Raw genomic sequence first — 12,691 nt, 5'->3', positions numbered from 1 at the left:
CTAATTATTCAAGGATTTATATTGTAATTTGTTTTTATGAGTAGTACGAAGGAAATACAAGCTCATTTGAAGCCATGACTCAAGTTGATATTCCAAGAAGGCTATCTGTTGCTATTGATTCATTGCCACCGACTTACGGGCAATCTGCATTTATACATGCGTGTCGCCTTTTGAAGGGAAAATCAGTCACATTAATTTCTTTGTATTTCTGGTTCAATACCCATTTTTATGCATGCGTGTTGACTTTGCACAAAGAGGTTATGAGTCCAGGAAATTAATTAGAAGGGTGGGATTTAATTAACCCCTTGAAATAATTAAGTGAGTGATTGGAGTTGAAGCATAATGTATACATATATGTATATAATTACCCTACTCCTATTGGAATGTTTTGCGCTTCATTCTCCTTCCCTAATATCGCTTATACTGAAACTCTAATTGTCAAAAAAGTAATAAGAACATACTTGAGTTGATGTCCCACGAGATTGTGGTGTTGTCTACAAAAGAATATATATAATATTGAGTAATGCTATACTTATCACATTTTTATTTCACATTTCTGTACCATATGATGTGACATGTCCATATCATATGCCACAACAATCAAATCAATGAAGTGTATTTTAATAAAGAAATTTTAATTAACAGTGTTTTTTTAAAGTGTTAATAAATCATAAAAGAAGAAGAAAAAGTTAAATAAATAAATTTGTATAAATTTAATTGATGTGGTTGTCCACCTCATCTGTCGTATAAGGTGGTATGGAAATGTGGTATATAAATGTGATAAGAGTAGCATTATTCTATAATATTTCGGGTGTGATGAACAATGTGTATATATATCTAATAATGAAGAGGATTTAATTCAAAATTTGTTTTGTCTCCCAGCACATACGTTGACTTTCTCTAATAGCAAATCAAATCTCCTTAATAAGAAAAAAAAAAACATTACAAAAACGTCTATATTGGAAGAAGAAGAAAGCGTACCATAGGCAGTAATGCTATCATATTCAATAAATTTTGGCTTAAAATCAACCTTACAATTAGCCATTCTTCTGATACATATCAAATATAAGCAAATTAATTAAAAATAAAAAACTTTAATTTGCGATTAATCCCCCTTAAAACAAGCAAATTAATTAAAGCAAAATAAAAAACAAAAATCTTTTGGCAGCACCATTCCATTTCTATCTGCACAAACAGCCTATTAAAAAAACGCATATGCATTGTAGACATATGAATTGAACACTTGCAAAAAAATGGGCTCCAAATTTGTGCAATTTGTTTGCCTAGTGTTCTTGCTAGTATCCATTGTCAAAGTTGGAGCTCAGCCAGCAGTTTTTGATGTGATGAATCACGGCGGCGTTGCGGATGGAAAAACTGATAACAGCAAGGTAATTCTTATGAGTTTATCTTAATCCAGAATTAAGATTATGATGAAGATGTAAATTTTTAATTTTTATTTCAAGGTTTTCACTGATGCATGGAATCAAGCTTGCCAAAACAATGGAGGTGGTGTGGTCTTATTTCCAACTGGGACATACTTTGTGGAACCAGTGGTTTTGTATGGGGGATGCAAGGGACCAATTGGGGTGCAGATAGAGGGGACCCTACTGGCTCCCGAGGAGCTGGAATCTTCGGTTGATATCGACCATTGGATCGCCTTCCAATACGTTGATAACTTGGTAATCAATGGTGGTGGTTCACTTGATGGACAAGGACCCTCTGCTTGGCCCTTCAACGACTGCTTGAAAAATCCACAGTGCAAACGACTTCCTACTGTAAGTTCTTTCGCTTGATTTGTTCAATATATATGTCATTGTATCATGGTCTTGCATGAGAAATGAGCTTTTATGAATTTTTCTAATTAAGTAATGCTAAGAGTACAATATTATTAACTGTCCAAAATCCATTTCTTACATTGAGTAGCTTATGCAATAAAATTATTTGTACAATGAACTACGATATGAATTACTTCTCTAATAGAGCTAAGATATGCTTGAATAGACGTGCTCTATCTCTATTAGAGATTTACGTGCTTTATTGATGTATAAAGCAACTATGTGTTGAATATAGGAAAAACTTCTCCGGTGACCAAACACAACAACATGTTGAATTGATCTGAGGAGACTTAATATTTTAAAAAATGTGGTTCATGACCGTCTTAGAATTACGTATAATTATTGTGATAAAGTTTCACTGACCGTATTTGTTTCACAGAAAGTGGGAAAGTAATACGGTTAGAAAATACGAGTTTGTTAGCATTATTTCTTTTTAATATGTATGCTCATTCTAATGTTTGTGTTTCCTCCTTTTCTTTTTGGTCAGTCACTGCGATTGGATTTCGTCACTAATGCAAGCATAGATCGCATAACATCGATCAACAGCAAGAACGTGCACATCAACGTTTTCGCATCCCAAAACATAACAATTAGCAACATCAAGATATCAGCTCCCGGCGACAGCCCCAACACCGACGGCATCCACCTTGGTTCATCACACAACATTCAGATCTTGGACTCGGTGATCGCCACTGGCGACGATTGCATATCCTTTAGCACCGGAACAAACAACGTGAACATTAGCGGCGTTCGCTGTGGACCAGGCCATGGAATCAGCATTGGAAGCCTTGGCAAGGTTGATGGTGACGATGTTTCATTCGTGGACATAAGAAACTGCAGTTTCGTCGGCACTCAAAATGGAGTGAGAGTCAAAACATGGGCTCCCTCTGAAGCAGGCACAGTTTCACATCTTAACGTTGAGAACATTGAAATGGATAATGTCGAAAATCCTATCATCATCGATCAACAGTATTGCCCTTCTCGGAGTTGCAATGCAGAGGTAAGTGATAACTATAAACTATGTGATATGTGAGTTAATAACTATGATTAATTATTTTAATTAAAATGTTAAGAATTGAAATTGATTCCCTTCCAGATATATGCTCATTAAAATCATTCCGTTACTTTCTATCATCAACTCATTCGTTCCATAGAAGCTGCGTGGGAACCAAAGTTGTTAAGAGATTGATGATAGATTGATGATAGAAATGGAAAGCTTTAATGAGGATAAATATAGATTTATGCTAGTGCTATATACAACTTGATTATAAATGTATATAATTGGGTTAATTGCTTTTTTATTGTGTGCAGGAATTCTCCAAAGTTCAGATTAAAGATGTTAAGTTTAAAAACATTTGGGGAACTTCAAGCACAAAATATGTTGTTACTCTCAAATGTAGCCAAACTTCACCCTGCCAGGAGATTGAGCTCACGGACATCAACCTAAATTACAATGGTCTTGAAGGATCGGGTGTATCAGCATGCTCAAACGTAGAAGTTGAAGCTTATGGCCAACAAACACCCCCTGCTTGCACAGAAAAGATAATGATGTAAGCCACCCAAAACCAAATACAAATTTGCAGACGTGAGTTAGGCCAGTTGATCAGGATAGTAAGCTCGACCCCTTTGCACCAAAGTTCGAATCCCCTTCTTTGTAGATTAGATTAATTTAGAATAATTTAGACTATCGTTGTATTTAAAAAAGAAGAAGAGGTTTTTGCACATATACCACCTGGACTAAAGGGGTTGTGTGTGTGAATACCACCTAGAATTTTTTAATTTTTTTGAGGTTAATGTCACACCTAAACTTTGCATTCAATTAAGGACTACACAAATTCGATTTTACCAATTAAATAAAAAGGACACTGAATAATAAGGTCCACTGTAATTTTTTATATTTTTTATGCAAGTCTTCAACCTATAGTTTTTTTTTTTTTTTTGGAAGGAAAATTCTTTGATTTGGTACGAAATACAAAAGTTGTGGACTTTGATGGATTCTTGAGTAGTTTCTATGATAAATTTGTATAAATTCAATTCCAGTTAAGGTTTTCTCCTCAACTTCCACAACAGAGATCATGTTCAATATCCATTCATGTACACGGGAAAAGAAATATCCAACTTCTGAGGCAATATCAATATATATAGAAATTCTCTTATGCGGATATATATCTGGATGTTATTGTCGTATGGATGTTATATATTTTGTACTATCCCTCCCTGCCTTCCCACCTGTTTACAATAGCATATGCACGATAGTAACATGCAGACATCCAAATAAAAGAATATATATATATATATATATATAAAATCAGCAGAATCGTCTTTGTATATATGAAACTATAAGTCTTTGTGGAACCACTGTACTTGTCAAATAGACCTACATAATTAAGGTCCAATTTGAGGATGTGAGAGCCCTAAATCCCCTCAACATAACCTGTTTGTTTCCCTCTTTATGGCCCAGTAGGCCAAAGGAAGGATTTTTTGGTCTTTCTTCTCTTGAAATACGTAGGTGTGTCATCACTAAGTCACTTGATGGCTTGGATGGAAAGATTGTGTGAGGGTGTTTGCACTTCTGATTTCTAATCAAACAATTGATCGGCCAAGCAAGGAACCTCCTCTTGGCCTAGGTTCTTTCACTTCCTTAGGATCAAGGATGATTGAGCTTTGTATGACTATTTTTAGGATTTTGGTGATAAGTGCAATGAATGTAGATGCAAGAAATGAAATGACAAAAATGTAAATGCGATAAAATAGATTAAAGAAATAAAGACTTGAATTAAACTTGAATTTAAAGACAACTGAAATTAGACTGTAAGAAAGTAAGCTTACACTAAGAAAATGAAGAATTTGGAAAAACTAAAGTGCTTGAAAGATAAAATCCTAGATTAGGAATTGAAAGGTGCAGGATAAAAAATAGGTTTTGTGTGTTGAGTCGGAGGTCCTATTCTCTTCTTCTAACGACCTATTTATAGAGTTTTCTTCAGCTCACGGGTTTGGCCATTAAATGTCCTCAACTGGTGCTTTCATTGAAAAATATCCTTTTGAGATTAATGTCTTCCGGAGCTCTAGGCATTTAATGAGAACTTCCCAACCACCATTAACCCATCTGGTTGGTCAATGAAATGACATTGGAATTGTGAAACTCTTCTCTTGATTTGAGATGCAATAAGTCTTTGACAATATTAATCCTTCAATCTTTGGACTTCGCCAGTTGCAAGGAGGCTTTTGCAGGAACTTCCAATCCTAACATCATGGGTTGAGCCTAGACTTGTGGATGTTTGGTATGACATATGGTGGAACATTGTGACTCCCAGAGCTCTTGCCTTACCTATACCTGACTTGGAGTTTGGCGACCTGGACTTTGGTTTCTAACCCGACTTGGTCTCTAGTTTCCAATCCGACTTGGACTTGGCTTCCAACTTGACTTGGAAGCTTGGATGTATCAACTCTTCAATCACCCCATTCCACTTTATTAAATATATGATTATATTAATTTGGCCTTCTTGCTTTTAGAGCATCAGGCCGTAAGGCCTTAGAACTTGCTAGAAGCCATTCGGGTCATTTTGGCTTCAAAAACTCATCTACGTACTGAGAATTCACCATAACACTTGGCATGGTAAAAAATATATATTATAGAATAGTAGAGGCCAATAATTGGCCTTTGTTTGGATCAAGCCATGAGATCCGTGGCATTACGCTTTTGACACAAATTTTGACATAATTTTTGGGCCATTAGATTACTCCACTTTCAATGGTTGAGATTAAATATTACATGGCAATTAGTTTTAATTTTTTTAAATAAACAATCATTATATATATATATATATATATTTAACATGTATGCATATATGGCCATTGTGCGCATAATATAATATATATTAATTTGGCCAATTTGCATTCTTCTTGTCCGCAACAAAACAACAAAGGGCCATATGGCCTTTTTCAATAATTTCATTATCCCTTTCCAGCCAAAGTCTATTTTATCTTTGAGATTAATTATTCTATCAAGCTTTCCTCTTCAAGAAGAACCAGCGCATCCTTCCAGTCACACCTTCTTATCCAAATTACCCCATTTTATCAGTCACCCAATCTCATAACACTTTCAGCTGCATCTCGACTGGAAGGGCACTGTTTACTCCTTTCGATTTAGTTCTGTGATGGAAAGGCAAAGTTCCCTATTGGCTTGAGAATCATATGTGGTCAATAAGTCAACTTTCTTGGGTGTATGAGCGTGCCACTATTAGCAGTTTAAAAACCCTAACAGACTTATGAAAAATGGATAACTTGCATTCCAATTTACTGACTTTAAACAAATGATTGTGAATTTGGGTGAAAGATATCTCCCAAGTAAGTTCTTTTATTGCCTCAGACTGGTGATGACTTCACAATTTCTCACAGTAAACTAGTAGTTCAGGCCAAAATGAATATTGAAAATAAATCAAATTGTTTTAAGAAAAATTGCCTATTTACACGACCTTAAAAGAAAAGGGGACTGCCATGTCTAAAGGGACAACAGAACATTGGGCTTCGATTTCTGCTTGAATTGTTGCATGTGACTCATGCTGGACTGGATGTATCTATGCTAGATTCAAACATCAGCACCTTCAATTGATGAGATTCAGCTGAAAATCGATACCAATGTTGAGATTGGTAGAGCTTTAATCTATTCTAGCCATGGGGAGGCTTGCTGGATGGGCAAAATTGAGATTTCTTCATTTTGGACGGGGCTGGAAGTGGCTGGATTGATGATTGCTGAATTGTAGCTGCATTACAGTACATGTTCTGCTTGATTATGAATCATCCAAGAGCTATTCTAGCAATTCTGATAGACCAAGGCATCTTTGTGAATTTGTTGAAGTTTTCATATTATGAAAAACCCGAATTCTGCTTGATTTGGCTTATGCTGCCAAATTTGTAACGATAGAAATCTTGTTTCCTTTGTAAACTACTTCTTTAAATTGAACAGAAGTCAGAAACCTGAGTTTTGGCTTATTTGTCTGTTATAAATCAAAGAGTTTGGTTGCGTCAGAGTCTGAAGACTTTTGAGATCGACTTACCTTGTTTTGAATTTGTCAGTATGACTTTGAGAGTTTTGTTTTAATTGAATTTTTGGATGTGTCTAATCCTGTTTACCTCCTCTCATATTTATAGAGAATCTGAATGAGGGTTTAATATCTTTAATATCGGGAGGGTAGATCTTTTGAAAGGATTTTCCTTTTCCAACGCAAAAAGAGGGAGTTATTATTCTGACAAAAAACAAACCAAAACCCATCAACAGTCAGTTTCTATGATGGTCTATTTGCTTTTCTGACGAATCACTTCCTTGTCTCCTTTTTATTTCTTGTAAACACAACCTGTTCTGATGGAGTGCCCTCACGAGCATAGAAAGGAAACTTTTGGCCCCCATTTTCTGGTATTTAAATGGTTATGAGTGTTCTTTTGATTAATCCATTTTTCCTACTTCCCATCACTTCCTCTGCCTCAGTTGAAAACTTTGACTTTTAGAGTCACATGGGCTTTCTTCTGAGAGAAAGATCTTCCAAAATATCTGCTGATTTGAACTCTGGAATTGAGATTAACGGTGATGACCAAATTTTTGGGCCTTTGGAGAGATTTGAAGCTGGGCCTAATCTTAAAATCAATTAGAAACTGACTTGTCCAAATTAAATCACTATTTAATGGCAAATTGGTTTACAAAGATTAGGCCCAGCTTAATCAATAAAATCAACACTGGTATATATGAGCATTTAGAAACCACATTAGTTATAAGGAGGAGCTCCTTCTCAGTTTCAAGGAGCCAAATTTTTTCCCGTATACATACATATGTAGACTCAAGATTAATCAATTAGACCTTAAGAAAAAGAACACAAAGTATAAAGATTACGAAAACAATATTAATAATTAATTAATCTTGAGTCTACATATGTATGTATAGGGGAAAAAATTTGGCTCCTTGAAACTGAGAAGGAGCTCCTCCTTATAACTAATGTGGTTTCTAAATGCTCATGTATATCAGTGTTGATTTTATTTTATGCTCATCCAATTCTCCCGCTTTCTTTCATGATTTATTCCTTCAAATTGTTGATTGGTTTCGCTTTTATTTGTCTTATATTCCAATACATATGTGGTTTTGTTTTTGTTTACATCTGGGATTCAGTAGGTAGACCGTTGGACATATGACATCCATAGAAATGAGTCTTAGAAGAGGGTTTGTGATAAGAGCCGTGGGGAGGGTGAAAAAGGAAGGAGAAGATTGAGCTCATTAAAGATAGGGAAGAATAAGTGATACGGTAAAGCATGTGATTCTTGATAGTAGACTTTGATTGAGCTCATTAAAGGGTAACCTCTCCACCACCACCACCACCCTCCTCCATCCCTACAAAAGTTCAGGTGCACTGAAAAAATCTTTGATTTTGAAGGAAATACCAAAGTTGACAAAATCATGCTTCTCCCTACTATTTTTTCAGTTTAGATTAGTTATTAATGACCCTATATCTTGGGTTCACTAGCACCACCACTCTCACCACTAGGGATGGCCACCCTAACCCTCCCCTCCCCCTCCCAAACTTTCAGTTTGAATAATTTTCACAGAAAATGTTCCTTCAAACCTATTGCGATTATAATCAATAAAATAAGAGAATTTTAAGTCACGCATGATTATAAAATGAAGAAAAAATAATGTCGCACACACACGGGAGCACATACAAAGAGGTTAGCATCGTGTTCTTGCACTTGTAGGGATGGCAATGGGTCGAATTGGGGTTGGGTATGCCATTCCATCCCCATCCCTATCCCCGTTAAGCTTTTTTCCCTCATCCCCCACTTCATACCTGCCATATTCATATTGGGGATTCCCCATTCCCACCTTCATTGGTGAATGGGTTCTTATGGAAGAAATAACCAGTTATAACTAATTTGTTGAAAAAAGAAGAAAGAAGAAGTATTAAGGCAAGATAATGAGTTGTATGGCTTAAGATAATAAGATAATATAAGAATGTTTATATATGGACAGGAAGTTAACTAAATAAATAAGTTGTGTGGTATTTGTATACATTATATAAGTACATAATATAATAATAGAAAATATATTATAATAACATATTTATATATACTATAATATATATATACTAAACGGGGAGGGTTCAAGTTGGGGATTAAAATACCATCTTCGCCCCTCCTCGAACATCATACCTAAAAAATTCTTCGTACTCTTCCCCATACGCGTTTTTGTCCTTCATACCCGACTCATTAGGGTCGAATTCCCGCGTAGACCCTTACCCACGGAAGAAATTGCCATCCCTATGCACTTGTGGTGCACACATTGAGATGACAAGAAGTCCGTAAGTTATTCAGATCAAAAAAGAAAAGTTAAGGTATTAAATTACGAAGCTATATTACGTGAGGGCCGGGCCTATTTTCTTCGAACCTCTATTGAGGTCCAATTATTGACCCCACTCATCACCACTCATCATATGCGATTCCACTCTAGTCAAAAGCTACCGACACATGTTTTTTAGCAGATGCTTTGTTTTGCAAGGAAGCGAGGTACGTAGTATACTTCTCCGCAATGCCCATCTTCTTTTGCCAAACTCAGATAATCAGAATTATATATATATATATATATATATATATTTAAGATGGGGCTTTTGGGCATGTTTTTTATGAAGTCATGTGGAGAGTTTTGGGGGAGGACATGGAACATACACATTGGCTGTGATTTTGGCCTTGCATTCTCTTTGTGCATTTGCGCCCTTTCATTTCAATTGGCCTGCATTTTGGGTGGCCGTCACTTTGTACGTTGTGACGGGTTTAGGACTCACGCTGTGCTACCATAGAAGTCTTACCCACAGAGGTTTGAGGCTTCCAAAATGGCTTGAGTACCTCTTTGCCTATTGTGGTGTTCTGTCACTTCAGGTGTGTGTATATATATGTTCGGAAATGCTTATTATGCTTAAAAGTATAGAAAAGTCCCTAAATTTTAAATATATTTTAAAGGCATGAACTATCATATAATCGCATATACAAATTCGAATAAACTCTACAAATTGTCCCCTTCTTTAATAAGACGAGCATATGCGGAAAATTGTGGGTCCCGCTTTTATGCTTAAGTGGATTCCATATAGACAAAAACTGTTACAAAATATGAACATTCTGTTTCACCTCTATGAAAGGTAATCTTGGTAATGACTTTTTTACTTTAAGAAAATGAATTACACCCACACAGAGAAAAACATAGTAACAGGACATGTGTAAAAAAATTAGTTATTTCATGTTATGTATAATCTCGGTAATATTTATAACTTTCACTATATTATTCTATACTTCTATCTATGATAACGCACTTAATCAAAAGGTTATAATGAAAAAATGTACATATATTATTCAAGGATTTGTTGGTGTGTTTGGATTTTCAGGGTAGTCCAATTGAATGGGTGAGAGCATCCACAGTGGGGGATGCAAATTCGGGGGTGTAAAGCCACTTTTACATTCCTTTTACACCTCCGAGGGGTGTAAATATGTTTTTTGCTATAATGGGAGGTGTAAATTCGGAGGTGTAATCGTGACTCCCAGCCTTTTATGTTGACTTTTATTCATTTTTCTTCTCTTTTCTCAGGTGGGTCCCGCATGCAAGGGATGTAAAAATAGAAGTAAATATACATTTTATTTTACATCCCCATGGTAGTGATGTATATTTACATTCATTTACATCTCCCTATTGGAGACGAATCCGGTGACTCGGGGTGTATATTTAACATACACCCCCATATACACCTCTCCACTGTGAATGCTCTGAGTAACCATCGGTACCACCATCAGTTTACTGACACAGAGAAGGACCCTCACAGCCCCATCCTGAGCTTATGGCATAGTCACTGACTCACATTGGTTGGATCTTTGATACCCGTCGTCGTCGATGTGAACATGTGAAAAACACACATAATCCTCCTCTCTCTCTCTCTCTCTCTCTCTCTCTCTCTCTCTCTCGTGCACACACCAACTGATACGTATATATACTTATTTTATTTACTTTTTAAATGAGAAATTTACAGCTTGGTGGACTGAAGAACGTTGAAGAATTAAAGAAGCAGCCCTTCTATAGGTTTCTTTTTCGTACTAACTTTCTACGTTCATTTGCTCTTGGAGGTTTACTATATGCTGTGGGTGGATTTCCCTTCTTGGTCTGGGCAGTGGTGAGATCGCTTACTCATTAATGTACCTTAGTTCTTCTCCTAAATAATCACTCTCTGTTAATCATTCCTTGACTCTTAAAAAATAAGATACAATATACACGTATTTTAATACTAAACATAAGGGTGAAATTATGAATTTTTCAACGGGTGGGCTAACTTAAAATCTAATGATTATTATTTTTACTTACCATTTCTACTAGTTGTTCTATAAATAAAAGTGCAATATTAAATCATATAGACCACGTTAGTTCATAGTTTCATTGACTGCTTTTCAATAAAACATAAAACAAATATATACTAAACGAGACAAAAAAAAATTCATGGTATCAAAATTAAAATATGTTCAGCAATAGAATTAAAAGTGTATCTATTCAAGTTGTGCTATGCAATCCTTGATAGAATTAAATTTTTTTGTTTTTGAATCTGAATCAATAAGCAAGTTTTGATTGCTAATATGTATTTTCATTGCTGCCCTACAACTCAATTCATAAAAAATTTGGACTTTTTTGAATTTTAATAAGTTAATACATACTGGGCTATATTTAAAATAACTCGTTTATAGGCTTGTTTATTTTTTCTTTCCCAAAAACTTCCCTAGGCTATAGCCCACCACAACCATTAGAGTGGTTCCGCGAGTCATTAAACATATTGTACACATAAGCACATATTCACCTTCTTTCCTTTCTGTTGTACATCAATTTCAGGCTGGTCGAGAATACATACAGTATGAGAAAAGATATTTGTCCTTGATATAAAAAAAAAAATGCAAGTAATAAAGTAAATATACGAACCGATATTTTCATTCTTAAATTACTTTAAATAATTCCTTTAATTTTTACGACCCCAAAATTTAAATTTCTTTTTAAAAATTTCCCTATTCAGCTAAACAAGTACCTTCTATACCAGGGGGTGAGGACAGTACTTCTTTTCCACGCCACTCTCATAATAAATTCAGTTGGCCACATGTGGGGAAAGAAACCATGGAACACCGGTGACATGTCTACAAACAATTGGTATATCGGATCTATTCCCCACTCTGCTATATTTCATCCTTGCTAAATGTAAAATTGGGATATTAACTTGTTTTATGTACGTGATATATTTTTAATAATTTAGGTGGATGTCAATTATTACGCTTGGAGAAGGATGGCATAATAACCACCGTGCTTTTGAATACTCAGCTAGACATGGGTTGGAATGGTGGCAATAATTGATATTACTTGGTACGTAATAAGATTTCTTCAAGCTATTGGATTGGCAACAGATGTCAAGGTCCCAACTGAAATTCAACAGCAACGAAAAGCTTCAAATGGTAGAATCATGGCTACTCAAAAATAGGGTTTTGAAGATTTACTCAGCTATGTATATCATGGATAACGTTACTAGCTTCAAATCCTATATGCGTTAGTGATGTTGTCAATATTCATGCCTCAAGTGGTATTTCTTTGGCTTCTAAAATAATTACTTATTGTTGTACTATAGAACAATCAGCTATGAAGAGTGTTTAATTTTGGAAATGGAAGTGATGTTGTGTACTATGAATAAAATTGACATGATGTTGGAAGTTTTACTTCACGCGTGTTTTGTGAAAGGAAAAGTTACTTTCGTTTACATTTATACATCAACTCTTATGATTACTTGGAAACACACCAAAGATCTAGGCCA

At 35.4% G+C, this 12,691-nt stretch overlaps 1 protein-coding gene and 1 pseudogene across 1 annotated transcript; both read left to right on the top strand.

Annotated features, from left to right (window-relative positions):
- Window positions 1–1,253: 1,253 nt before the first annotated feature.
- Window positions 1,254–3,389, top strand: LOC103326613 (exopolygalacturonase-like). The gene is made up of 4 exons (XM_008228858.2): window positions 1,254–1,388; window positions 1,464–1,775; window positions 2,323–2,835; window positions 3,147–3,389. Exons 1-4 carry the CDS (start codon window positions 1,254–1,256, stop codon window positions 3,387–3,389), a joined length of 1,203 nt encoding a protein of 400 aa, XP_008227080.2.
- Window positions 3,390–9,472: 6,083 nt separating this feature from the next.
- LOC103326614 (palmitoyl-monogalactosyldiacylglycerol delta-7 desaturase, chloroplastic-like) lies at window positions 9,473–12,364 on the top strand (annotated as a pseudogene).
- The last annotated feature ends 327 nt before the right edge of the window (window positions 12,365–12,691 follow it).

Source organism: Prunus mume, linkage group LG3, assembly GCF_029339155.1.
Source record: "Prunus mume cultivar Tortuosa linkage group LG3, ASM2933915v1, whole genome shotgun sequence".
NCBI classification, from domain to species: Eukaryota; Viridiplantae; Streptophyta; class Magnoliopsida; order Rosales; family Rosaceae; genus Prunus; species Prunus mume.
The sequence above is the reverse complement of the archived record's forward strand: the minus strand, read 5'-3'. Positions and strand labels throughout refer to the sequence as shown.